General features: G+C 39.5%; 2 protein-coding genes across 2 annotated transcripts in view; one reads left to right on the plus strand and one right to left on the minus strand.

The window, feature by feature from the left end:
• Window positions 1–5,150: 5,150 nt before the first annotated feature.
• On the plus strand, window positions 5,151–12,837 carry ELMOD2 (ELMO domain containing 2; the record flags this gene model as incomplete). Its single annotated transcript, XM_080344360.1, has 8 exons — window positions 5,151–5,295; window positions 6,224–6,252; window positions 7,543–7,637; window positions 8,378–8,507; window positions 9,403–9,536; window positions 10,134–10,202; window positions 11,378–11,511; window positions 11,945–12,837. 8 exons carry the CDS (start codon window positions 5,151–5,153, stop codon window positions 12,100–12,102), a joined length of 894 nt encoding a protein of 297 aa, XP_080200486.1. The 3' UTR covers window positions 12,103–12,837.
• A 7,424-nt stretch (window positions 12,838–20,261) lies between these two features.
• Window positions 20,262–27,345, minus strand: part of TBC1D9 (TBC1 domain family member 9) — a gene marked incomplete at its 5' end in the record, with an annotated part of 51,178 nt that continues 44,094 nt past the window's right edge. The window contains 5 exons of the mRNA XM_080343104.1: window positions 20,262–21,713; window positions 22,652–22,752; window positions 22,904–22,978; window positions 23,874–23,960; window positions 25,201–25,266. Of these exons, the coding sequence (XP_080199230.1) occupies window positions 20,988–21,713; window positions 22,652–22,752; window positions 22,904–22,978; window positions 23,874–23,960; window positions 25,201–25,266 (1,055 nt within the window). The 3' untranslated portion in view covers window positions 20,262–20,987. The remainder of the gene's footprint in view (window positions 21,714–22,651; window positions 22,753–22,903; window positions 22,979–23,873; window positions 23,961–25,200; window positions 25,267–27,345) is intronic.

Consider the following 27,345-nt stretch of genomic DNA (forward strand, 5'->3'; position numbering starts at 1 on the left):
GGCTAATCTTCTTTAAATGAGACTTTGAACATGTAATTGTTCACATTAACCAATACGATTATGACTCAATCTTATGATGTTGCCTCCTTACCACCATTTCCCTCCCCAAGCTAACGAACTAAAAGCTCAAGGCACTTCTTTTAATGGAGGATCAATGTAGACTTTGACACATTTGCAGTAAAGTAGGGATTTAGAACTAAGAGGAACAAATAAGCATTACATATGTCACATGTAATGAACAAAATGCCTTTTAATTGACTGGCTGGTATTCTATCTGTTACAAAGCTAAAGTGAACATGTAAATGATGTGGTCAAGCAGAAGGGCTACTGAAGATAGGAATAACAAATCTAGCACACACTATTTTATCTTATTTTTAGAGCCAGTACGAAAAAAAAAACCAAAAACAAAGTACTCGTATTTCCAGAAACTTACATACTGTACAGGGAAAGTCTGTGGGGTCTGCCACTGAATGCATTAGATGATATTTATTAAGACTGACTCTAAAGCAGAAACAGTTACTCAGCCATGCTGAGCTGTGGTGATCATTTGCTTAATGCTGACTTCTTAGACCTAGTGCATTAACCTACAATGGGGCAGGGCATTAACTGCCCCTGAAAAAAAACCAAACAAACTGAAATCACTGAAACTTACACTGCTTTGGGACCTACGTGCAAACAGGCCCTCTTACTTGCTTTGTGCTTTCCTAACATCTCCCTCCTATTTCTCTCTTCATATGTTAGAGAGCAGTGATGGGGAAAGGGACCTGGGGGTCCTGGTGGACAGCAGGATGACCATGAGCCAGCACTGTGCCCTTGTGGCCAGGAAGGCCAATGGCATCCTGGGGTGTATTAGAAGGTGGGGTGGTCAGTAGGTCCAGAGAGGTTCTCCTGCCCTTCTACTCTGCCCTGGTGAGACCACATCTGCAATATTGTGTCCAGTTCTGGGCCCTTCAGTTCCAGAAGGACAGGGAACTGCTGGAGAGAGTCCAGTGCAGGGCAACGAAGATGATTAAGGGAGTGGAGCATCTCCCTTATGAGGAAAGGCTGAGGGAGCTGGGTCTCTTTAGCTTGGAGGAGACTGAGGGGTGACCTCATTAATGTTTATAAATATGTAAAGGGTGAGTGTCACGAGAACAGAGCCAGGCTCTTCTCGGTGACAACCAATGATAAGTCAAGTGGCAGTGGGTACAAACTGGAACACAGGAGGTTCCACTTAAATATGAGAAGAAACTTGTTCACAGTGAGGGTGACAGAGCACTGGAACAGGCTGCCCAGGGGGGCTGTGGAGTCTCCTACTCTGGAGACATTCAAAACCCACCTGGACACCTTCCTGTGTGGACACCTTCATCTAGGTGTTCCTGCTCCGGCAGGGGGATTGGACTAGATGATCTTTCGAGGTCCCTTCCAATCCCTGACATTCTGTGATTCTGTGATGTTATTTCATATGCTCAAGAACTATGTACAACTGGAATAACACACACAGGATTTTTTGGGGAGGGTTAAATGTTTCAGACCAGTTTTACCTCCCAGCAACAGAATTTCTGAATTTTTGACAAAGTGATCATTTTTAAAAATACTGTCTAGGACATGTGCCGAGTAACCTCTAATAATTACACTAAGAAAGTAATTCAATAGACTAGTTCCATCAAGGAGGCTTACTTCCAATAAAGAGTTTCTAGGCTTGTCCTCATGCTTTGTAACTGAACATCTTTTCTTGCAAAGATGAGTACCTCACATTTTCAATACTGTTTTCACACATCTGTTTAAACAAGAGTAGAGAGAAGATTAAAATAAATATTTGACAAAATACAGGCTCATGTGTGAAACAAGTAATGGATTACTTTGCATGCAGGTTGCAGCTGTCCTTCATCTACAAGGGTACGCAAACAAAAGAATAACTGCCATTAACAACAGGTAATGGCGGCTGCCATGGGAAGTTTTCTGACTGTGTAGAGATCCAACTCATATTGCTGGTTAAAGCCGCCTTTTATTTGCCCTACTATCACTTAAGAAACATAATTTCAAAAGGTAAACAGCAGCTGATTATCTTTCCCTCAACCAATGTCCGTGAAGGTAATACTGGAAGGCAACCACTGAAGGCAAAAAGAGGAAGCCAAAACTTTATTTCTGAAACTAACACTTTATATTTTTGACCGTCTTAATAAAATTTACGAATTGACTGAACACGATGATATAGAAGCATCTTGCATGATTCAAGTATGAACGGCCGTGTAAAATCAAACTTGCTCACTGCTGGATCAATCCATTCTCTGAAGACCCCAATGAAGGTTTAAGTCAAGTGTTTACACTTGCTTGTAATACACTGAAAAAGATGATCAAGCTTAAAACCTAGAGAGAAATTAACACACCTGAAATTGCCAAGTTTGGTATAATCACTTTTATCTCCTGCCTTATTTACAGTAAATAAGCTCTACATATTTGTAATAGCAAGTGTTAAAAAGCTGTGAGAAAGACCTATCAAAAACAGGTTTTTTTTATTTTAAAATAAATACGTGTAATTGGTCACACATTTTACTTTAAAATACAGATTTAATTAAGGAAAGCATATGAGAAGAAAAAAAGTATAAGCTCTCACATTTTAGAAGTGCTTTAAAACAAGACCGTAAACACTTTCAAGCTTACCTCAAGTCTAATTACAACAGAGAAGTATTTTGCAATGTATTGTCAAGACCAGATATTCTACACATCAGTCCTGGAGATGTGTAGCAAAGAGAACTGAGAAAAAAATGACCACGTACTGTGTATCTTTATTATTATGGTAAAGTTTAAGACTGTCATAAACCAAAATAGGAAGTGGAACAAATTCCAAAACCCGCAGTAGAAGTTGCTTTGGTTCTTCACAATCCATGCAAAAAGTAATTTCTATGTAAGTATATATAACAGAAAACAAATATTCGCAAAATTCTGGATTCTGTGATGTTATTTTGCTATGAAGCTATTTAATCAATTAAAGAAGCAATGAAAAGTCAAACTCCTGAAGCAGTAAGAAGACTTTAGTACACGTGAACAAAACTGTCCTCAGCTAGAACCTTCCCTCAGTGCTGTTTACACAGACCCACACTTTAAGGATGCACCTGCTGGGCATCCTAAGAATTTCCAGTAGCTCATGCTCCTAACGAACCATCTCAGAGCAACCAGCGTCTGGGGATAAAGACTGACAGCAAGGACCTGATGAACCTTCAATTTATTCACGTTGTTACAACTCCTCTGTCTTTCCAACATCCAACGCTAACACAACACTGCTGCAGAAGCCAGGATTCTGCTGACAGCGAAGCTTTCAGCCGATCTGTGTTTAATTACCGCAGCAGCAGTGCTCTGCCAGATAGTTTGCTGGGAGGGGGACTGTAATAGTTCTTTTCCTGATCTGGATGATTTGCTCAGAGTTGTTTCAGCTAGGTGGAGCCATAGTTTACCAAGGCCCTGCAACACAGACAAATTTATTTCCTCTAATTCCTTGTATCAGCTCTTAGGCACTGGATCTTTGATAATTTGTTAATTTATTTTCTGGTTTTTGGCTATCTCGGACCAACTTATGTGAAAGTAATGTGACAGAACCATCATGCCATCCTATCACCATGTGAAGATACTTTTATAATAGAGATAAACATTTTTTCTTTTATTTTCATCCAGTAGCACTCTAATGCTTTAAAAATCAGATAACTCACAGAAGACACACTGAAATAAATGACCACCTGCCGCCTCTTAACACGCACCACTTCTCCTCATTTTAACAGCAAGAATCAGATCTGCAAACAATTGAAATTTACAGATCATTGATTCCCCTGGATGAAAGTCAGCACACCTACGAGTGTAAAAATACAAAGGGAGGACGTCAAATGTGTTGGTCTGCCCTCTGAAATCCTGTGGGATGCAGGCCACCAGACCTGCTGCGTGGCTTTCGATTCTGTGTAAAAGGTACTTCAATTTCCTCACATTAAAAAATGTATCAGAATGCAGTCAAGCAAGTCTGTCTACTCCCTTTCAACCACCCAGATTTTGCGTACAATTCAGAGGAACAGGAATTCCTTCTGCTGTTGTCAAAGCAGTTGTTCAAACCGTGTTTACTGAAATAATCGTTCATAACAATACAATGGAAGCAGTGACCAGAACTAAATGAATGAAACGCTTAGGCTGAACCTACATTCAGCCAAGTGGCAAGGCAGCATCCAGGACAAAGCACCCTCCTTAGAAACACCTAGCCCAGCTAAAACCACCTCTCCTTCCTGATCGGTGCAGCCTTCAGCTAGCGCCGAGGCAAGGAACAAGTCTGCAAGCTCAGTCTCACGAACACTTCAAGCACAAGCGATTCCCAACTTTATTTTGCGAGCCGTCACGAATGAGTGGAAGGTGTTAACTAGCGAGACGGTACACTGGTTTTTGGCACAGGTACGAGCTGGGCTGGCTGTGCCGATTCCCCGGTCAGCACCGGGGTCAGCCCTGAGGTGACACTGGTTGTGTCCCAGCCGGGACAGCACCTACAGGCTAACGCACACAGCCCGGCCGTTCCCGTGAGGGGCAGCCAAAGCCTCGGCGGCTTTACCCGAGCCAGGCCGCCCTCTCGCACCTGGCACCGGCCAGCCCGGGACAGCGCTCGGCTCCCGGCTCGCTGACTGCCCCTTGCCCGGTCCCGGGGCACGCCGCGGCCGGCCAGCCGAAGGAGCGGAACGGGCAACCGGTGCCCGCAGCGCCCCGCGCCGTTATGGGCCTCGGAAGAGCGTGCGCGGCACAGCCGGTAAGAGGCACCGGGCCGGGGAACGCCGCTGCCGCTCCCGCCCAGCACTTCCGTCCTGCCCCGCCATCACTTCCAGGTCGGGGAAGGCGAGCGGCGGCTTCCGGCGGGAGGATGCGGGGGGCGGCCGGGCGCCGCTAGGTCTCCGCCGGGCTGGGCGCGGGGGCGGCCGCGCTCCGCGCTGTCCGCGCAGGTGCCCGTTCCTCCAGCCTCGCGGCGGCGGGGGGGGCCCACCCGGCTGCGGCCCAACGGCTGCGCGGCCTCCCGGGGCGCCGACTGTTAACGGCTCGTGAGCGCGAGGCTCACGGAGAGCCCGGCCGGCTGGCGGGGGGTGCCTGCGGGGCGGCGGTAGCGGGGCGGGGAGCCCTCCTGCTAACGCGTGTCCTTGCTCCCGCAGAAGATGCTGGCGTGCCTGTGGGGGTTCCTGTACAGCAGCTACTTTCGGTTCTGGCTGAAGTGGATCCTGAGGCTGCTGACCGGGAAATGCGAACTGCAGCGCGTCCTCGGCGGCTCGAAGGGCGGCGCGCAGCGGGCGCTGGGCATAGGTACCGGGGCGGGGAGGGACGGGGCGGGCACGGACCCGAACACCGTCTGTCAGCGCTGCAGTGCCGCTTGGCAAGAGGGGCGAAGAGGCAGCGCTGGGGCTTGCAAACCTTATATACACACGGGCACTGTTAAAAGGGGACTTAGATCTTTATAAGCGTCGTGAAAAGCAATAGTTGCAAACCAGCACCTGTCCCGACCGCAGTGTGCATCCCGTGTTTTCACAGCTCCCCGCTTCCTGCCTACCCTATCAGAGTTTTAAATCTGAATGGCCCATATAATTTCCTTGCCAGCTTGATTAGGTAATTCGGGTTAGCTTCAAAGCACAAAACAGAAATACTGTATTTTTTCCCCTCCCCAGAGTCTTCTCATCACTTTGGGAATGTTTTTGCCTCCCTGTTATTAAAAAAGTGACACAGAAAATACATGAACACATTTTATGGGGGGAAGGAGGAGTGAGTGAATGCACAAGGCTGCTTGATGCAGAATTTTGATCTTAAAAAGTAATTTAAGAAACTGATTGTAGCTTTTGCCATTTTAACAATAGCTTGATGAAGTGTCTTTGTTTCCTTATTCTCTAGTAAACAACACAAAATGATTTATAAGAATAAAAAAATATCGAGATATTTTTATCTCGACACCTTTTCAAATTAATCTTAGTTTTTATACATGTAATTGATCCATGCTGTAGAAAATCCCAGTCTATTTTCAGCATTGTATTTGAGGATTATAAGACCCTAACTGTGTAAATTAAGATTTTGCATTACCTGATACCTGTTGATTTTAAGATTGAGTAATTTTGATTAATTATATGTATAAAATGGACACAAAATTTTATAATATCTGCCACAAGAACACCTATTGTCAATTATTTAAATTAATTCAGTTCAATTTAATTTTGACATTTACTTTTTTTTTTTTGGATTGCAGAACATTCACTGAAATCATCAAAGAACAAGGTAAAAGATACTAGAAATTAAACTCCATTTCAGAGAGAGCTGCCTGAAAAGAATGTGTGCATTTACTTTTGGAGGGTGAAGAAAAGTAGAGGAATAAAAGGCAGAGAGGAGAGAACAGCATTTTGGGTTCTCTGTGCTAGGGGTAGTCAAGTTTTCTCAAAAATAACCCATATCCCTTCAAAAGTTTGTTTCCATCTCTCTGAAAGATGACGTGCTCACTAGCAGCAAGTCAGACAAGTCATTATATAGAGCTGCTGTCCCTGGAGAGGGTCAGTTTTCCCTGTCACAACAATCTCTTACTGTTTTTGTAGAAACCAGAAACATCATATGGATAAGTGATATGGATAAAGCAATTAAATGCAGTATATACAATAGCATCTTGAGTCATTGAAAAAAATGCAGTACACATTTAACTGACAAGCTCATTTCCGTTGTTCTGTGGCAGTTAGACATAAGCTAAGACTCTAACCCCTCACATCTGTGTATCTTGAGGAAAACTTTTCCTCTTTAGACAGTGAGGTGACTGTGCATTTTCCCTTTTTCTAGCTGATCACTGCAACGTGATATTGAGACTGAATTAGTAACTACCACGAGCATCTTTGTTGTAGTAGAGCACAGGGTAGGGTGGGTCTTTTAGTGTCTCTTGATTCAATTATTATATCAAATATATTAATGTTCAGTTTTAAAAGACTTAGCTTTTGCTTGCTGCTTTGTTGTTAGCATGAATTGTATTAAGCGATGTGTTGCAACCATAGAAAGTTTACAAGACAAAGTGAAACTGTCATGAAGTGGTTTTAGATGGGCAGTGTATAATTATCATGACCAGTATTTGCCCTTTAGAAAGGCCTCACAACGGTTTTTGTTTCACCCAGTGTTGAAACCTCAACTTCATTAGCTGTCTTCTAATTCTGAAGCATTATTTCCTTGTTGAAGTTTTATCACTTGCTCCCCAAGAGCTGTGTTTGTTTTAGTTATGTTAGGAGAAACGTGTTTCAGTTCAGCATTGAAAGCAAACGAGACCTTGATTAAGCAACTCTTGAGCTTTTTATTTATTCTTAATGGGACACCTGTACAAGCGATGTTTACAATCTGACAAAGTTACAGTTATGCTTTTATGTAGTTATTGCAGATCTTTATATACAGTTTGACCCCATTGTAAACATTTGCGATAAATGGACTGCTCTCCTTTTATACATACACGGCAGGTATACATAGGCTGAGAAATAAGAATAAAGTAGAGGATTGATTTCTACATTCCTCATGAGGTCTTTTACTGTGTTAATTTCCTAGGTTTTAAGAAATGCTGTGCATGTTGAAGAAGCTGAAGTGGAGAAATGTGTCAGAGATATAATGAAAGCGAAGAAGATAAAAGAGGAGGATACAGGGTATGTTTGGAACCTGAATACAACCTCTTCATGGCAGAAAATTCTGACATTTTGGTACATTCATGCAGTTGCTGAATCTGGTACAATATGTAGGCCAAGCAGCATAAATCTTTAGAATGAAGTTAGAAAAATTACAGTTTTGTCCTTCAGTTCTTGAATCTAAATCGCGAAGTTTTAATTGACACGGATTTGGGATAACTGCATCTCTATCTTGCACGTCCCTTCTGTTGCTCCTTATCTGAGTAATATGATTATTATATAGGTTGATTACATGAACTATATAATTGCTTAGATATATTTGAGAAGTAAAGTGGTGTGTGATTAATGTTTGTGTTCACCTGCATAAGTAATTATGAGCAATTGAGAGGAAAAATTGTGAATAGTAAAAATTTTAAAGTGTAATGAAATGCTTATTTGAAGCTATAAATATTTCCAACAGAGTTTGACTTAAGACTTTTAAGGTTTTAGGTAAGTTTTTTTCCCAGCTTCCATAATTTGAGTAGTGCCTGGCTGTGCAGCACTGCAATCAGCTAAGAGTTTTTTTAAAGTAGAAATAAGATCTGTATAGCAGTATACTTAACAAATATGCTGCAGTTTGAAAGATGAACATAAAGCACTTCCCAATTCTAGTGTTTACATTGTGTTAACATAATAAGGGCCTTATCTGGTAGTTCAAGTAAGAATACTTGGCTAACTATGCCTCTTAATAGCTGCTGTGTGGTATTTTGTTATTATTTCAGGTTTAAGACAAATCTGCATATCTCCTTACTGCAGATATCAGGTTATACAAAGCTTTATTTGAATGTGGAAGATCTGAGGAAGGTCCCATATGATTCAGATAACAAGGAACATGAGGAGCAGTTAATTGAGGTAAAAATAATCTTTTAAATACGAAAGCTTCCCCCCCGCTCAAGTCTAACATCTTGAAGAAGTTAATTTATTGGTAGTATTCTTACCAGTTGGCCTGTTTAAAGCTCTTTTGTACTGTGAGCTGCTAAACCATTACAGAAGTGACATATTACAATGCAACATCAAAGGAAAAAAAATGTAAACTAGAGTTACTTGCACTGGTATTATTTTGTGTGAAATCAGACATGACACCACATAAATAGTAAAATAATTTTGTAAGGGGTCACTGAAGGGTCATAACTATAAAGATATTTAATCTCTTGCACATGTCTAACTGCAAACCAATCATTACTAAATAAAAAAGACAATAGTGTTTTCTTATTAATGTATTCCAGTCAATGTCAAAGAGGACAGTTTAAGGTAACAATAAATAATAGCAAGCAAATACTAGAATACTGCTTGAGGCTTTTTTAAATAGCTTCTATTGTGCAAATATATTACCATGTCATTTTCTTAGCCTTTCACAATCATCTCAACTTACTTTGCAAGTCCCATCTTTGATGTGTTAAGTAAGGGCTCAGTGGGAATTTATATTTCAGTTTATAGCTATCCTATCAGAAAATGGCACATACATTAAATTCTGAAGTAAAACAAGTCTTTACTTCTTTAGTGTTAATACAGTGGCTTTGTCCCTGAAGGAAAATAATCATATTTAATGTTAAATGTAATAATTTTCATAACTGCTGAAATAAGCCATTGTAGTATGACTCCAGATTGCCACTAACGGAAAAGAGCAGCCTGCATGTTGTATCCTGTTCCATGGTGAATAGTTTCTGTTGTGCATCAGCAAGTATTCTGAATTATGTGACTTGGAATATTTAGCAGCTATGCATAACGTGGATGCATATTTGTGCAGCTTTGGAATTTGCTGATGCCTCAGGAGAAGCTGAAGGCCAGGGTCAGCAAGCAGTGGTGTGACATCGGCTTCCAAGGTGATGATCCTAAAACAGACTTCAGAGGAATGGGCCTGCTGGGATTAGTGAATCTGGTGTAAGTGAAAATAAATATTTCTATTGCAAATAATTTTCATTACCTATGTATTTTCTCTAGTTGATGCTGTTTCTAGTAAAGACCAAATAGAAGCAAATAGAAATAGTGGCTTCTGTACAGTGGAAACCAGCATTTTCTAAATAAGTCAGTATTTCTAGTGGCTGCACATCTGTAAACGTGGTTGAGTAGAGGCCAGCAAGTGAGGGTAAAAACAGAAAGTTGCCCAAGTCACCTTATGTTTTGTTGTCATGATAGATTTGATAGGTTATAACTTAGAAAGTAACTCATCAAAAGCTTTTAGAATTCCTGAATTAGTTACTGTAATGACAAAAACCAGGTTTACATAACTTTTCTGAGCTAATTCGTGGACTTGGGTAAACTTCCTATTTGACGTTCAGATCAGACTTTTTTCTTACTGTACTTGCTCATATTGAATATATTTTGTTTTGCTAACTTTTCCTTGGTTTTCATTTTGTGCTGTTTTTCAGTACCGAGTAGTATTCAGCTTTAGTTTAAAGCTATACATTTATGTTAAACACTTTATTTTTTTTAATGAACTTAAGAAAAATAATGGGAGATACCATTTTACACTGACAGGTATTTTAGTAAGCATTACAGCAATGAAGCTCGTGAGGTCCTTTCTCATTCAAATCACCCAAAGCTGGGGTAAGTCACTATATGACTTTTTCTGGCCTATTCTGTGTAAGAGCTCATGTGAAGACTGCCAAGTATGCTTCCTGGAAATAAAGAGGAAAATATTTGTGGGTTTCCCCCGCCCCGCTGCATTAAAGGGTGAAAAAGGGTCAAAGTAGACGGGCTTGGGAAACTGAACACAGAAATGGATTTCAGGTTGGGAACTATGTGCAGGTTTTTTTCAGAATAGACTTGAAATGTTGCAAAATATTGTCTTCAGTTAACACAGTGGACACCTTTAACATCAGAGTTAGCTTTATTTGTGATAGGCTTAGACTATGTTTAGAAATGAATACTTGTTTTTCACCTTACTGATGCCATGTTGGAATGGTATACATTATCTCTTAAGGGTTCTTTTTTTTTTTTGCTAGGTTTCTGTTCTGTAATAGGTACCTACAAAGAGATGGTTTTTTGTTTTCCAGAAACGAAGTTAAAGTTGAACACTTTGCATATTAAAACATTTAGTTCAGTTTACAGGGAAATTTACTTTAAAACCAGCGAGATACAGAGGAAAGCTGGTAAACCTGTGTATATCATCTGATCCATCCAGTCCCCAGTTAACTCAATCACCTATCAAGAATGGGAAACTTCATAACTTTGATCGTAAATAAGATTACCTTGTGCAACTAAGACATGAATAGGATAGCTGAGACATTTTAATTGATTAAGTGCCCATGTCATTGACCCAAACTAATCCTCTTTTTTTCCTCTTTGCTCAGAAACATTTGATTTTTTAAGAATGTATATTATGGTGCTTTCTGTATCTTGCAACAGAAAAATATTTTTTTTTCAGTCTGAAGAACAAGTTGAGAAACTTATTTATACTGTAACATTTTTGTTTCATTTTTAATATTCCAGCAGATGTAATGATTTCAAACGAGCAAATTTAGGTCGATGTTGATTATCCTTACCATCTTATTATTGCCTAATGGAGGCATTTGTCATACTATTGTATATGAAACCAGAGTTTTTAAATAAATTTAACATGGCTGGATGCACCAGGGAATGGAAAGAGTGGTCTGTAGGTCAGAGTCAGCTTGTCAACATGTGTCATAGGAAAAACTGACTCTTACCCTAATGCAGACTGTTTCTCGGAAGCTTTTAAGTTCTATCCCGAAGTAAACCATGACCTATGATTGGCGTTACAGATATTCTTATGCAATAGTTGGAATCAATCTGACAGAAATGGCATACAGCTTACTCAAGAGTGGTGCTTTAAAGCCTCACCTGTACAACGTGGTGTCCGGGTTGCCACAGATGGAGCACTTCCATCAGTTTTACTGTGAGTATGTGTAGTTTCCTCAGTACAGATTCCCGACGGGAGGCCTACAACCTAGAGTTTTGGGTTTTTTTGAGTGCATTTCCATTCTTCTCTCACTAGCCACAGAGATTACCATCTGAAAATTCACTATTTGCAGATTTTTCTTTTTTAATTCATTATTATAGTGTCCAAAAGCTTGCTGTTGACCAAGATGGGACACTCCCTATTTTAAGGGATTGAGTATAGTCTAAAGTAGTTAGCAATGTAACTAGTCCTACATTTATACAGGCCTAAAATTACATTTGGCCCTTTGAAGGCAACTGCGAGGCTGATGTGCCCCCCGATGAAAATGAGTTTGACACCCTGGTCTGAAGGATCATTCTGGTTCTAGCCAGATCAAGGCAGAAAATTGTGGACGGCATGTTTTCTGATCTGTGTTTTGTTTTCTTCACAGGTTATCTGGTTTATGAGTTTGACAAATTCTGGTTTGAAGAAGAACCAGAAAGCATTATGCACTTCAACCAGTACAGAGAGAAATTCCATGAAAAAATTAAGGGACTACTCCTGGATTATAACGTGGTACTAACCTTACAAAATAGAAAGAAACATTAACTCCTCTGCAGTTGATGAGGTTCTGTGTCAAAAATGGAATTATGGATTTGGATGGAGGTTTTGCATGGTTCGCCAAAAACTGTCTAACAACAGAACTTTTTTTACATTTAAAAAAAATATCAAAATTCAGTTAAGAAAGCTTGGACAATCAACCTCTGTTTACAGCTCTTTATATGCTATTCTCCAAAGGACAGCTTTATTAAAAAAAAAGAAAAAGAAAAAGAAAAAAACCATAAAACCCAACAAACCAACACAAAAAACAATCCACAAATCTGAAGGGCCTCTGAATCCCTTGTTTTCACAATTTCTTTTATACTACTTGGTGCAGGAACATGAAGCAGGTATTTATGGTGTGTCATGTTTTTCATTAATAGGTTTGACTGTTTATATTGTCTTTTAAAATCCTGTTTTAGTTGAAATTACTCTGGTTTTAGACTTTTTGCATTCTTGTTCTGTACATGTAGTTGATAGTTCACTTGTTAATGTTAAATTTCTCTGAAATTAAGAGGTCCATGAAAGTGATGTATTAGTCACTTATGATTTTGGAGAAGAGGTGTAATCCATCAACGTACTGATGGTACTTACTAGAAATTACTTCTGACTAAGGAAGTTTTTTTATTTATGGATTTATACCAGCAAATTCCTATGTTTGGAAAAAGCTTAGCTTGCAAACAGTAAGAACCACAAATCAGTGTGAGGATCAAATCCTCAGACTAAAGCCACTCCTAAAAGATTTCCTACTGTAAAAGTTTTCAGTTCGTTCTAATCTGACTTCAGTTGCTTAAGCTGCTTGACTTTGCATCTGTTGTCAGCCCTTTCCTTTAGTAGCTAATGGAGTGTTCTCAATGGGGAGAACAAGAGAGTTAGTTTAGACCTCTTATGGAATTCACTCATTAAAAACCTTTATTGCAGCTGCAGTCCCTATTTTGTAAACATAAATTCATATATGCGTACAAGTTTCTAACAAAGATGTGTTTTCCATGGAAAGGATGCAGCTGCGCCATGTTCCTTAATGTTGGCATCCTTAGACAATCTAGTCAATAGGGCTTCATATCTATATTGTGACTAATTATTGCTTTAAGCAACTTTAAACAGATTTGGTATGACCATCACTTCATTTTCTAAAACCTACTATTAAATAAGTGCCTTCTGCTTTATTCAATCAGTGTTTTATTTTGATTCTGTAACCAGATGATAGCCTTAGAAGCTTGAGTTATTTGGGAAAGACTCTTTCAGTATATACCTAAATAGCACACAGTGGCACAAAATTTGTATCCTAATAGAAGCTTTCATTTGTTTTTAGTTTTCTTTTTTATAATCTCGGGTAAATTACTTAACTTCTAGTCAATGACTATTCATTAAGAGATTCCCGAAGAATACAAACACTGAACATGAGAAGAAAAGAGACAGACCCCTTTTGCAAGGGGTGATGTTACACTACATAAGTATTAGATGTATGATTTTAATATGTAATATTCCATCTCCTTGGAGATACTCAAAACCCAACTGGCCATGGTCCTCAGCAGCCTGATTTAGGCCACCCAGCTTTGGGCAGCAGGTTGGAGTCGGTATCTCCAGAGGTGCCTTCCAACCTCAGTTATTCTGTGAGTCTGTATTGTGTAATTAGTGACTTCTTGTGCTGCAGCCACCCCATTGCTCTTGATCCCTTAAATGTTGGTGTTCTCCTATGTGTGGGAAAAGTCCTCATCAGGGTAGACAGTATATATGTAGGAAGTAACACAGTTCTGGTTTATTTTTGTACATTAGATATAAATGAGAATTAATTCTTGAGTTTAACATGTGCAGGGCAGAGAATGGTTCATCTCATCTGTGTTGGGTTGATGCTATTCAACTAAAAAAAAAAAAAAAGTAACCTGAAGATGCTTGTAGAGAGAGTATTTATGGTTATGGTATGGTTTGTTGGCTGAACAGCCAAATTGACTAGATTGGCTACAAAACTGACCGCAAGAAGCCAAGTTCTTTTGCTACTTCCAGGTACTTGGGTCCTGTAATTCTCACTATTGAAAAAGGGGAGATCTTATGGGGAGCCTTGTGAGATTCACATCCCACAGTGGAGCTTTTTCTCTGACCCTTGGAGGTACCAGGAATTCCTAAAGGCTGAGGAGGGAAGTGGAACGTGCACTTTTTCCCAGAAGTTAGTTGCCTGTTATTTTCTAGCCCCAGCTTCTTTTGTGTTTGTCTTCCTTGGTTAATTATTGTTGCTGTTGCTTGTTAGATAAGCAGTGTGAGACTGACTTCTTGAATTTCAGCAGTGACCCCAATATGTTTAGCAGCAGCAGGAAAGAAGATCCCATTCTTTATTTTCATCTCCTCCTTGCTAACAAGGAAATTGCTTGAGCCACCTCTCTAAAACACTCTCCTATGCTAGAGTCTGCAAACTTCTTTTTTGGCAACAGTTGCAGAAATAACTTACACCCTCCTCTTGGCTCCTTGTTCCCTACAAGACTGACATTTAACTGCTGCTGAAGTTTTTTAAAGTTTCACATTTTCTATCACAAACCAAAGGCATTTTAGTGTAAAATGTAGATTAAGCCCGATGTGAGATGCATCTTCATTGCCTTGGTTTTTTTTAAATATCGGAGCATGAGCTGGGAATAAACTGTGGCTGTATACAAGGAAAAAAGTAAACCCAACCATCATTAGATGAGTGAGATACATGAAAATACATTAGTTTGTGTGTGGTAGTTAAGGTGAACATTTGTGTTAGGCTCCAATACACTTTGCCAGTAAGCAGTTAGAATTTGCATGAAGTTCTGTAGGATCACTAACCCTGTCCTATCTTGGAGTCACTCTGCTATGTGTAGACTAGTCCTGGGTTTCCCTGTTTTGCGCTAGTCGTAGGATAATTGTATTATGGTGGTAGCTAGAATATATGGAAAAACGTAAAATCATGTCTAGGGAAGGGAACTATGTGTTGCTCGTCAGTGGTATTTTATACTACCTGTTGTAGGGTGACAATCCTAAGGTTGCGGAAGACTGAAAATGGAGGTAGGCCACCTTTCTGCAAGTTGATATAATCAATTTGTTTAACATCAGAACATGTTGCTTGTGGTTTATTCTGAGACTCTTAAAACCTCGGTAAATTCTCTTATTTATTAACGGTCATGTTTTAAAGTATGTATTGTCTTATTGGAACTTGCAAATATTGTTAGTTTTCTAACTTGCTGCCTCTTCAAAGCATTCACTATGTGAAAGCTTATATGCAATAGTAGTTTTAGAACAAAAATCAATAACACTGAAGACAACAAGGTGGTTCTCTAAATTTTTTGGTTTTCTTGTAACAACTGCTTAAGAAACTACCTCCACTTGGTTGTTTAGTGTATGCTTGAAACCTGGTGCTACTCCATGAACAAATTAATCTGAAGATAAGTAGTTTAGAATAAGCAAAAGTAAAATCTGGACTTTCAATGAGTAAACGCATTACTTCATGAGTAACCAACTCAATTGGAAAGCATGATTTGAAGACAGTGCTACTTAGGAAGAAAGAAACGGGGAATGTTTTTAACCTGGTAGTGCTTTTGTTGTCTGATAGATCAGTGTAAAAAATAGGGCTTTTTGTCCTAAAGGAAAATAGGAAAAAAGGGGCCGATTAAAGCACCACACAAATAGTTTTGGATTTTCACTCTTTCAAAAAGCAAAAAAAAACCACAAAAAAATTAAGCACACACAAAGCCCCAAGCATTCATTTTCCAGATTGTCCATCCTAGTTTAAATAAACATTTTACATAAAGCTATTGGTCAGCTTTAAGAATTGCCATGATGAAAAACTTTAGTTTTAGCATTTAGTTAAGTGGGAGTTGAGCAGTCAGTATTCTTGAAAATACTGCTAGTGTATGAGTGGTAGAGATGTAACCTGTTGTTTCTCTCTGTCATACTTGTTCTATGTTGCTGTATTACAATGGTGATCAATCTTTGGACTGATGTTTCTTGTGCCCGTTTATACATTGTCTTTTGCTAAAGAAGAAAAAAAACCAGCCCAAGACAGCTTCTGGGCTGTTTCTTCTTACCACACTGTGCTTAGATAGCTGCATACTAATAGAAATTTCTGTTTACCACAATATAAAAGCAATAATGTAAACTGTGATGTCTGTGTAATGGAAAGAGATGTTTACAATGGTGGCAAATAAAGAACGAGTTATTCCAAAATATTGTCTACATTAGTGTGTTATGGCCTACTGGAAAACATAACAGTCTGCAGTTAGCCATGCTCTCAGTTCATGCACATGCACTATGATATGAGGGAAAGCTTTACCCTTTTTTGTTTTATTTTCTCTTCTCCAGCTCTAATAGCTTGTGTAGAGGTCTCTAAGGTTCCTGTACTGGGCTTGCATTTGTGCCTTTTCTAATAACACTATAGGACAAACTCTTGAAATGGTAGGTGGCAGAACATCTGCATATGTGGAAGCTGAACTGGAAAAAAACAACAGCTGGAACATGCTAGCTGGCTCACATTTTCTAGTTTTTAAGTCATCATCCAAAGTATGTACCTTAAATCAAACACCAGAAGAAAGGAACAGGATTTGAATCTGAGAGATGCATACAAAAAGCATGTAACTCTTCAGATTAATCTGATACTGTACATCAAGTACTTTTTACAGTTATATTTCATTTCTGATAAATTCTGTTCTAGCTACAAGATACCTCATCATCACGGAATTACCAAGAACTGGAACAGACAGTCCAGTCCAGAAGTTTGGAGACTGACAGCGCTGGAATTTACCAATGTGCACACAACCTAAACTAGTGGAGACTGGGCAAGCTGTGCTCTATACCTGTAACACACCGAGACAGCCACAGGTGCCAACTCTCATCTCTTGCTTTTCCATTTACGCAGGTTTGTAGGCCTACAGCATTTGGGCACCAGCTCTGCTTCATTGCTATGAGTATCCTGATCGAATTCAAACTCTTTCCCAACTGTTTTCTCAATCCACTGTTGAGAAGCCCAGTTATTACAGTTTCAAAATGCTGCTGTAAGACTGAAAACTAAGACCCTGTGACAAGAGGGACCCAGCAGCTTGGAGAGCATCCACCTGAAGAACCAGACCTGGCTACACAGCTTCCTGAGCAAAAGCACCATCCCTTCGCTTGACCAACTGCATTGAGGACACTGTCTTTCTCTCCCACAGCCTCATAACGTACCACACCCTATGTACCATACCAGCCTCTGCCATCTTAATTTATGACACAACACCTGACCTACGACATTTGCTGTAATAGAAGCCCCAGCATCGCTGTACGAGAACCCCAAAGGTGCTTTTCTCTTTTGATGCCAAATTTTCAGTAGATTTAATACAACACATACACAAGTTTTAAGCAAGGAGACAAAGTTTGTTAACGCAAACCTTTACAAATCTCAAGCACAACACCCAGCTCTAACATCTAGAATTCAGGAACTGCAAGATACTACAATGAAGTAAGTACCATTGAAATTCCACATGCCATCAGTACCTGAATAAGTTGAAAGACAGTTTGGAAGAAAACTTAATAGAAGAATATTTCTTTATGGCTTTTTTTTTTGAGTAGAGAAAGCTCTATAGAGCAACCTTGACCGCTTCCATTGTCTGCTGCCTGTCTCTTGGCAGGCAGGACCCTGTTCTACCAGGCTTCTACCAAGCTAGACATACAGCACACATCAGTGTCCAGTCACAGACTTCAGCTTTAAAGAAGATTCCATCCTGTGCCCACCCCCATGGCTGTGACACTAACAACCCTCACTAAACTCTACAGTTCACAGATTGAAGAGGCTCTATCTCAAAGCATACAAAGCACAAGACATAAACACTTCTAAAGCCATGCTGACTTGCTTGTGTAGCACGCTTACACATACAGATAAGACTTAAAAAATATTCACTCACTTTTTCTCGAAGGTTTCACATCAGTATATGCTAGTTAGTTGATCTCCTTCTGTAGCTTTCCTCTCTTCAACTCCCACCTGGCTATTAAAGGAAAGGTCACAGCAGACCTTGCCATCAAATAGGCAATTACCAGGTGGCCATTTGGTGTGGCCATAATCAGGCGAGTAGCCTCACCCAAAAAAATCCAGAGAAAATCATGCTCACCTGGCTGCTACCTACAGCAAAACCATTCTTAAAGATGACCTGGCTTACACTTTGGAGCTTTGTTGACATGCTCAGGAGGGGAAAGGAGGCTACCGGAGCAAAACAAAAAGAAGTTGACTTGCATAAATGGCTCCTGTTACAACAGAGATCCCCTTTGAATGCCTTTTCTTATTACAGGAATTGTAACAGCAAAATAACTTCCATGGTATGTTGTACCTCTGGCCCTGTGGGTGGGGTGTGTGGAGCAAAGCTGTCAAGCCCTTTCCAGATAAATAAATGGTTTTCATCTGTGGTCCCTGCATTTCTAGGGGTATGTGGAAGATTGCTGATAGCTTTAAATATACTTTGCCATGACAGACAGAAAGAGAAATATTTTAGGGATCTGCAAACTGTAAAAGGGCAACAGCCTGCTTATGGAAATTCACCTTTAGCGTTGAAGACTTCTGTGATAAGTTACTCAGCTGCCAGGCACAACAATAAAGCATCCTGCTCTGGCTTTGGTATCTTCAGTTAAAATACTCCAAGTCATATTCTTCAAAATGGTGACTATGGCCTCGAATGTCATGATGTGATACACCTGTCAACCAATGCACATACTCTCATATGCAGAAACACTGTTTTGCTTTTTCGTGTTGTTATATGTAGTCTACACAGTGCTATACTATAGAGGAAAGAACTCTTCTCCCAACAAAGGAAAACAAAAATCATCAGTAAAATGACTGAGACAAGGGATATATGAGCAGTGCTGCTAACTCAAAGTGCTCAGAAATTAACAGCTGTGTTTTGCTGATTAAGTTTATATACACACAAATAGTGAGATGGTAACTTTCAAAAATATGTATTCACTGAATACAGCACATCCATGTCTGTTCTGTCACTGCCACGGTTTGGGGGCTGACATCTCAGCTTACCAAGTACCCTGTTAAAAACATTCTAATATTTAAAGTCTTAAAAGTACACCTAGTGAGCTATAGCAAAGCGTAGATGGGTTATAAAATATCAGGGGGTCTTAAAATGTAGTAACAATTGTTGTCACCAAATGTGATCATAGCAGGGAGAACTGTTTAATGGATCTGGATAGCGTGAGAGAAGCTTGCGTGGGCTGTTTGTTGCAGATGGGATTAAACATATTCAAACGTTAAACAAAACCAGGCATGGAAATAACAAATGTTTTTGTTCTGAACTCTGGTGTTGAAGATACAAAGTCATTTGTCTGTGTAATAAAACACAATCACCTACTGTTCCCTCTAGTATGACTTTAATAGTTTAAAATCAAATCTGTGCAGAGTGTACTTTGTTCACATTACCTATTTGTGGTTAAAAACCACTTCATCTGACAGTTTAAAAGCATTCTTTTAAAACAAAAGAATTAAACATAGCTTCTGCTAAAAAATTGCAAGTTACATGGATGCAATATACAGGAATATATAAAAATCAACAGTATTCTACAGAAAATATTCTCAAAATAGCAAATAAAGATTAGGCATGTTGGCATGATCCTGAATCGAACAAATACAAATTATAAAACAGCTAACAAATTAAAAAAAAAAATCCTGAATTTCTATATAAAAGAAGCAAGGATTCAAAGTGCAGGTGCTCCAGTTCTCATTTTAACATATTATTCAGTAACTTGATACCAGATACTATTAATTTTATATAAAGTGACCGTGTTCTCAGTAAGACTTAAACATTCAGTTACGTTATCTTGCAGATTTTTCTTTCATTACTTCTACTTTACACTGTTATAAATGAAGACTTATGCAATACAGGTTTTTATTTTTTTTACTCTAACAAGGATATAATAGGTTGGTGGTAAAGGTTAGTTTTAAGAGCTAAGCTATAATTGCTGTAGATCCAGCCTTAGAAGTGTGTGTATATATATATATATATATATATATATAAATTTTTAAAACAGCTTTTGATTTTTAAAAAGGGACTCCACCAATCTGTTCTGGGACCTGCACACGCAGCCTTTGGAGCACAACAGCAAAGCTTCCAAGTCCAGGGATTAGGAACACAGCTCCCGCAGGGTCATGCTGGAGATCTCTTGGTGGGTTTGTCTCTGGTGGGTTTGGTGCAGCCAGCGGCCACTGAACTCAGGGAAAGGCATCTGGGCTCTGCCTTCTGTCGGGACAGAGATCATCACACTTCACCACGTCTGCCTGATGTGCCAGCTCGGCTTGGGATGGACTCCTCACTTTTATTTGAGAGCACCACTCTCAAGCGGAGGAAGTGAGGAGCCAGGCAGGTTTAACTGATCTTTCATATATTAAAAAAAAAATGGAAACATACATTAAAAACCAGTATCTTCTTTAGGAAAAAAAAAAAAAAAAAGCTATATGAAATAAAATTATCCTCCAGAGATGATGCCTGGAACTTAATTTCACCTGAGGTCCTGTTCAGGTTGACAGTGTCCCTTTAAATTTTAGGTATTTCCCATTTTGTTCTTTTTTTTTTTTTTTCCCCAAGAATCAGATCTCTCTATACGTATTTTAAAAATGCACATAAATATCGGCATTAAGTTTACATGTAGAAATTAAGAACTAATCTTTACCATTTTATACTGACAGCAAGGTTAATAATACACACATTTCACTGACAACTGTTATATTTTCCTGTATTTTGAATAAAATTTGCATTTGTGTAACATTTCCACAGAAAGAGTGATTATACTTCAAGATAGTTAAGTTTACACCGCAACATTTTCACATTAGTGAAAACAATCGTATTTTGAAAATACCAGGGCCTGTGCCAGGTACTAATAATCACTTAATAAAAAAAATAAATAGAAAACTCGACTGCCTTTTATCCCGACATAGTAGAGATTTCATAGTCACTGGCCGAGGTTATCGGTTTTCCCATCATCCTGACGTTTTTAGCATTAGTAATTCTAGCCATCATGGACACAGGCTTGTCAAAGTACCTAACCAGCGCCGGCTCAGTCAAAAGGGAGGCTAAAAATTGTTCAAAGGTAATGGCCCAGTCTCTGTCAATGCTCGTGCTTCTATGAAGAGAAGTGGCGTGGTTGCTCCGTACCAAAACGGTGTCTTCACCGATGTCCTCGCAGTGCAGCTTTTCTTCTTCATGGGAACCTGCACTCAGTACTGAGTAGGAGGACATCGAACTATCATCTTTTGTATCATCATCGGAAATGAGCATGGAAGAACAGGCCCCGTTGTCCCTGGGAGAAGAGTCTTCCAGCTTAATGTCTTCCATCTGCATGCCCAGGGTGCTGTCAGTGCAAACGGCCTCCTCGTCGTTGGTGACAAGGCTGCTTTGGAATGGCTTGTGCTTCTCCAGAGGATACTGCTGGTTCTCCTTCTTCTGAAACAGCTCGCTCGGAATGGTCTTGCTGCAGTTGGTACTGCTGCTGTCTGTCTGTTTTGTGGGCTGCACACTGAAGAGCTTACCAACCTCACCTATCTCCAAAAGCAAGCTCGTCACAGCAGCAGTAGCGTGGTACAGATCTTGTTCATTGGGGTCTTCGCTGAACATGTTGTACATTGTCTTGCACAGTTCGATGAACTGTCCCTAAACAGAGGGATGCAGTGTTAATGAGAGAGCAGGAAACAAATCAGACTGAGATCTAGTAAATAATTTTAAAAAGTTTGGGACAGAGGTAGGGCACAAGAGTTTGTGTGATTAAACTGAAATTGGAAATAATCTGGGTGTAGTCTAGAAAGTATGTTCTATGGGCAGCCAGATGTGTTTCCTCTCTCAAAGCTATATAAAATGAACTGTTGAATGTTACTTCCAGCATACGACAAATGTATTTCTCTGCAGCCACAGGAGGGCAACAGAGGGTGAGCAGTGAAGCACCCAGCATTCATTTTGGTGGATTTTCTTGTAGGAATTATGCTAAGTATAACTAGGAGTCTGATAAAACTAATGAGAAGTAATGAAAAATGAGAGACCTGCAGCACTCTTTTAATTGACAGTGGTAAGTTAGTTGGATGCGAGCCTTTTGGAATTCAAAACTCATGAATTAAAGAGGAAGATTTGCTAGGGCTACCTTAAGTGAGAAGTATGTTCTACAGGGAATAAACCTTCTCTATATGCTCTGGAGGAAAGAGCTGTTCCAATGGGCCCCCTGCTCCTCAGCTGCTGTGGATCTAAGGGCAATGAGACTGACAAATTACATAATGTAAAATGCTTCTTTTAGGTAATGTGTATCCAACATTATGCACTAGCTGTTGATATTCATGTCATATCACCCTCTCTCTAGAGATCAAAATGATATGTTATCAGTCCTATAAGTGTGTATCTTATTTTTAAGACACTTTGGGAGCTGAATGACAGTTATAGTATGATGAAAACAACCAACTTCTGTAATCAGCTGACTGATGCTTTGGTAAAAAAGTATCTGCCTCAAAATAAAACCTTTCCTCAGTGTTAACATATTGAACATTTACAGGTATGGGAAGAAAGTTTAAAGTTTATGAAAAGTAAGTAAGTGTCACTGGATGTACCTGATTCAGTTTGGGCAAGTCCTTTGAGTTTTTTGCTTTGGACTTATTCTCTTGGCTCCACATTCTCAGATAATTTCGATTCTCTTGTGAGCTCTTCTTGCCTATTGTAAACAAATTACCCACAGATGGAGGAAAAGTCCATGAAGAAACCTTAAATTAATACTTCCCCCCCCGTAACCCCCTGCCTATTTTCAAAAGGAGCGTCTTTATCAGAAATGAAAGATGTAATTCAGATGGAAACACCATGCATACCTTTGTCTGTTTTCAGGCTCACTGTAACAAACCCATCTTCTACTCCCTGTTTGTTCTTGCTGTCTAGGCCAACAACTGGGAAGTAGAGGGGTGGGGAGAGAAAGAGAGAACAGTGTGGGTTTGGATACATACATACTTTCCATGTGTCCAGTGCAAAATAAAGAAAATGTTTACACTGCAGGAAATGCAGAATAAAAAGATTAGGACTAAGTGACGATTTTTCCTTATTCTTAAATCTGATAACAAATTCTACTTAATTAATAAAATAAATACTGAGACAGGGACCATCTTAGGGTTTGTGTAGTACAATGTTTAGCCTGTGTTACCACAACACAAACAGCTTCTAGTATGATATGTTTTGTGATCATATCAGTGCAACTTCTTTTGTCTATCAAGACTTAGAGCCGCCATATCTAGTCTATTAATTCTTACCTATATTTTCAAACAACCTTTCTTCCCTCTATAATCTCAAGGATAAGCAATATTTTTCTTGAATCAGAGAGAAAATGAACATCAACTATCTCAAGGAAGAGAATGCTGTTTAAGACAACAGCAATGAGAGCCAGTTTTTCATTAGGGAACAAAAAGATTTCAAATCGCTTAATTACATTTTGATGTATCTTCTGGTTTCAGTTTTTTAGAATATTTTAAGTTCTGATCCAAATATGTCTTGAAAGCCAAGAGATTTATTCTCATTCTCCAGCAAGGCACATGCACTTATCACAAAATTACTGCTATTGCCACACACTTACGACGTTATTCTGAGAGAATTCTGCAATGCACAATCCAGGGGAGCTCTTAATGTACACACACCTGCACCTCTAAGGATATCACATTTATACAAAGACTACATACTTCTTTTTACAGAGAATACTTCACTTACAAAGTTTAATCCAATAAAAAAGTGGCTTCCTAAAAAGACATGATGTTTGTACTTCATCTTTTCATATCTGAGACAAAAGATGCCTACCATGTGTGCATTCTGGTGTGATGTCCTCAAAAAAGTACTGAGTAGCTTCAAAAGCAGAGTCTGGCTCTTCTTGCTCAGGGGATGGATCTAAGAGATATAATAAAATTATGTGCTTAAAAATTCCACCCTTTAATTAAAAACTAGAACATATTTCCACTGATACATTTAGAATGCCAGTTTCTGGAAGTAAAAGCGTGAGGACATGATAGATTAGGAATCATCTATTTTCAGCTCAGGGGAGATGAACAACTAGAACTGGTATTACCCTTTTACTGTCTCCTCTCCGATATCCAATACTGACTAATAAGTAGCTGTTTGCAGGGGCTGGCTTGCCCATCTTCCCATGTCTACTGCCAGTGCTTTCTTCTGTGCAGCTCAGCGTGTCCTAAGCAGGGTATGAACCCTCTCCTAGCTGGAAACAGTCTGTTGTGATTTGGTATGAACTTACCAGTCCCTGAATACCAGAAACTACATTCTTAGAAACTGATCTCTTCTGTTAATAGTTCAATTTTTTTTTCAGTTAAATTAGTGAACCACTCAAGCCTACCCCCAGCAAACCCAGCTGGGAGCAATCAGGGACACATGTTCAAAGCACATTAAGGTGAACGTTCTCTCAAGGCTTTTAAATATCTTCGCCATAGCATGTAAACACACAAGTGAACTAAACTACCCAAACAGTTAGAACATACTTAAATTGCACATTCAGTGAGGACAACAATAGGTTTTTTATGACACATAAGTGACAAGCTAGAGACAATACAATTCTAGGACATAATTTTCTTCAGTGGCAAAACTGTTCTGAGATGTTTCCATCCCCTTTCCACCTTAAACTGCTTCTCTCACCTAGCCAAGTCCAACAGTGTATACAGCTCCCTAGAAAACACACCTGTGAAATGATCTGTAGCCTCCCTCTGCAAACAGTTCATCAGCCCAGACAGGAAACCAAGAAGAAAGCCTGGGCACAGAAATGAGTAGCCAAGGCACACGGGAACATTGTAAGCTGGCTTCACTGATAAATATAGTGCATTATACTAACAAACGTGGAAGAACACTGTATTTGTTATACATGGGGGAAGTTACCTAATCCAGCTAAACAGGCAAGAGACACATCTAAGTGGCCTGTTTGTGACAACAGCAATAAACGGCTGCATGGGTGCTTTCAGACTTTCCAAATCCCTGTCTGGTTAAGGTAGAAGCTCTCTGCATAAACAGCTACAGTAATAATTCCCCAAATTAAATTTTTAATTGGGAAAGCTAGGCATAAACAACTTTGCTCGAAATTCCTGTTCTCAACAAGACAATCACTATTTTAATATCATTTACTTACCAGGCAAAACATGCATTTTATACAGTAGCTTCAGCTTCTCCGTAAGATCTCCATGGCATGCTGCACCTAAAAAGCATTATATACAGTATGTTAATGCTCAGCATTCAATGCCATTCTGTTTATTATTGCTACAATCCTACATTTTGGAAGCTGCTACATTCACTCTGGGAAGCAACATAACCCCTTTACAAACCAAGATCATAAGGCAGTCACTTGACTTCTAAGATCATAAGGTCTGTAGTAGAAATAGCAAGAGAACACAGACCACCTTACCCTGAATTTTGTACTTCAGTCTTGGGTTCTTCATTAAATGACTATTCTATAATGCTCAAAAATAATCTATGATCATCACATTACCACTCAGAAAGGCCTCCAGCTGAAAGTTAAGAAGACCTTTTTGTCTGGACTTCAAATTTCTAATCTGCAGATCCAATAATAACATCACATGATCTAGAACAATAAGATATTTACCAAAAAAAGAGAGAGAAATTCAAGTAAACATCATTTATCACAGCTTAGCCATGGGCTAAACTAACACTCAGGCAATACTTTATAGTGATTTATCCACTTCCACCCACATTGCTTTCTGGTGTACACACAAAAATTAGGTGTATGAAATCCAAATGGTCTATTGTAGTCCCTCCTTCCAATTAATTAAATGGGTATTAGTTCATTTTGAAGTACTGAAAAAAGCGATAATCAGACTGCTTCACAAATCTTGTTATGACATATAATTCATAAACAAATGAATTAACCTTCATTAATTAGGTTACGCAGAGATTTACTTTACCTTACAGACTACTGTGTCAACTTTGCTATGCAAACTACAAAGTGTGGTTTGGCAAATACTAAAAATCACAGTCTATTGTAAACCTTAAGACTAGAATAAATACAGATGTTAAGCCAAAGAACTGAGTGCATCTACATTAGCCATTTTACTTTTCACTTGGTCCTTCTTAAGTGCAAAACCTCCTTGTATTCCTTTCTGGTATACTACACTGTGCAGATAATGCTCTTCTGGTGAAACTATGCCTTAGGTTACGCACCCATGTACCATGTGAAATGCCCCACTACTAAAGGTGACACAAAATAACCAAAGCACAGAATGGGCTGGCAGTTCCACGTCCTCCAGCAACAGCTGGCGATGCATTCACCAAAACAGGATTCAGGGCACAGGATATCTGGTGACACATGGAAGCTTGCTCCTCTCCCTGTCCCCAGATGTGAAGAGAACTGAAAAAGTTCAACTGCTCCTGCTTCTTTTAGCTTTTGCCTGAGATGAATCTAGGTGTGCTTTCTAACACCAAGCCCTTCTTACAATGAGGGACAAATTTACTAGAGATGTTAACTCTCAGGGACAATGCTCTGGGTCTCCCTAGGGAGAGGTCAGAAAGTTTTACAAAGGGAAGAACAGTCTACTGGCATTGTGCAGGAGCTGCCTGACAGCTGCAGTGGGCTACCCAACAGCTGAGCATTGATGCTGCATTAAACAATAATAATAATTTTTTTAAAAGCAGCTTGAAATTTACTTTTGGTGAGAGAACAAATTGTGCTTGAAAAAGAGCATGACTACACCCTTTGAGTCTTTCTACTTGAAACAGCAACAGTGAAAGCCGTCACCTTCACATGGCAGCTGATGTCCTCACACATACCTGCTCCTACCTGGCTCTGGACTTGACCACTGAGCCCCTTTTCTGACTGTTCTCCTGTTAATACTATGCAGGTGTCAAGTCTTTTCTGGGCATAATGTCATATGAGCACGGTTTTCCCCCTGTCTTCTTTGAGGCCATTAACAAAGTAATTAAACAGGTTAGAACTTTATTCTGTTAATATAAAACTTAGTAGCAACATAAAAGTAGCGGTTTTGGTTGCCCCTCTCTTGAACACAGGTGGAGGGGTGCAGAGTGTTAGTACAGCATTTAGCTCCCTGAAAGGACCAGAACGGTGAGGTTAACGCTCTGCCTTCTGAACATCCTCCTGCACCCTGTGCCTGGACTAAAGCTGTTCTCAGAAAAAACAACTACACACTTGGGTACTCCTTGAGAGACACAGTTTTCATGGTGCCAACTTTTGCTTGAGGCTGTGGCAAGCACTGCAGACACCAGCAGTCACTGGAGAGGTGAAAGAGCTGCACGCTCTGAAAAG

Source organism: Nesoenas mayeri (genome assembly GCF_963082525.1).
Source record: "Nesoenas mayeri genome assembly, chromosome: 4".
Taxonomy (NCBI): Eukaryota; Metazoa; Chordata; class Aves; order Columbiformes; family Columbidae; genus Nesoenas; species Nesoenas mayeri.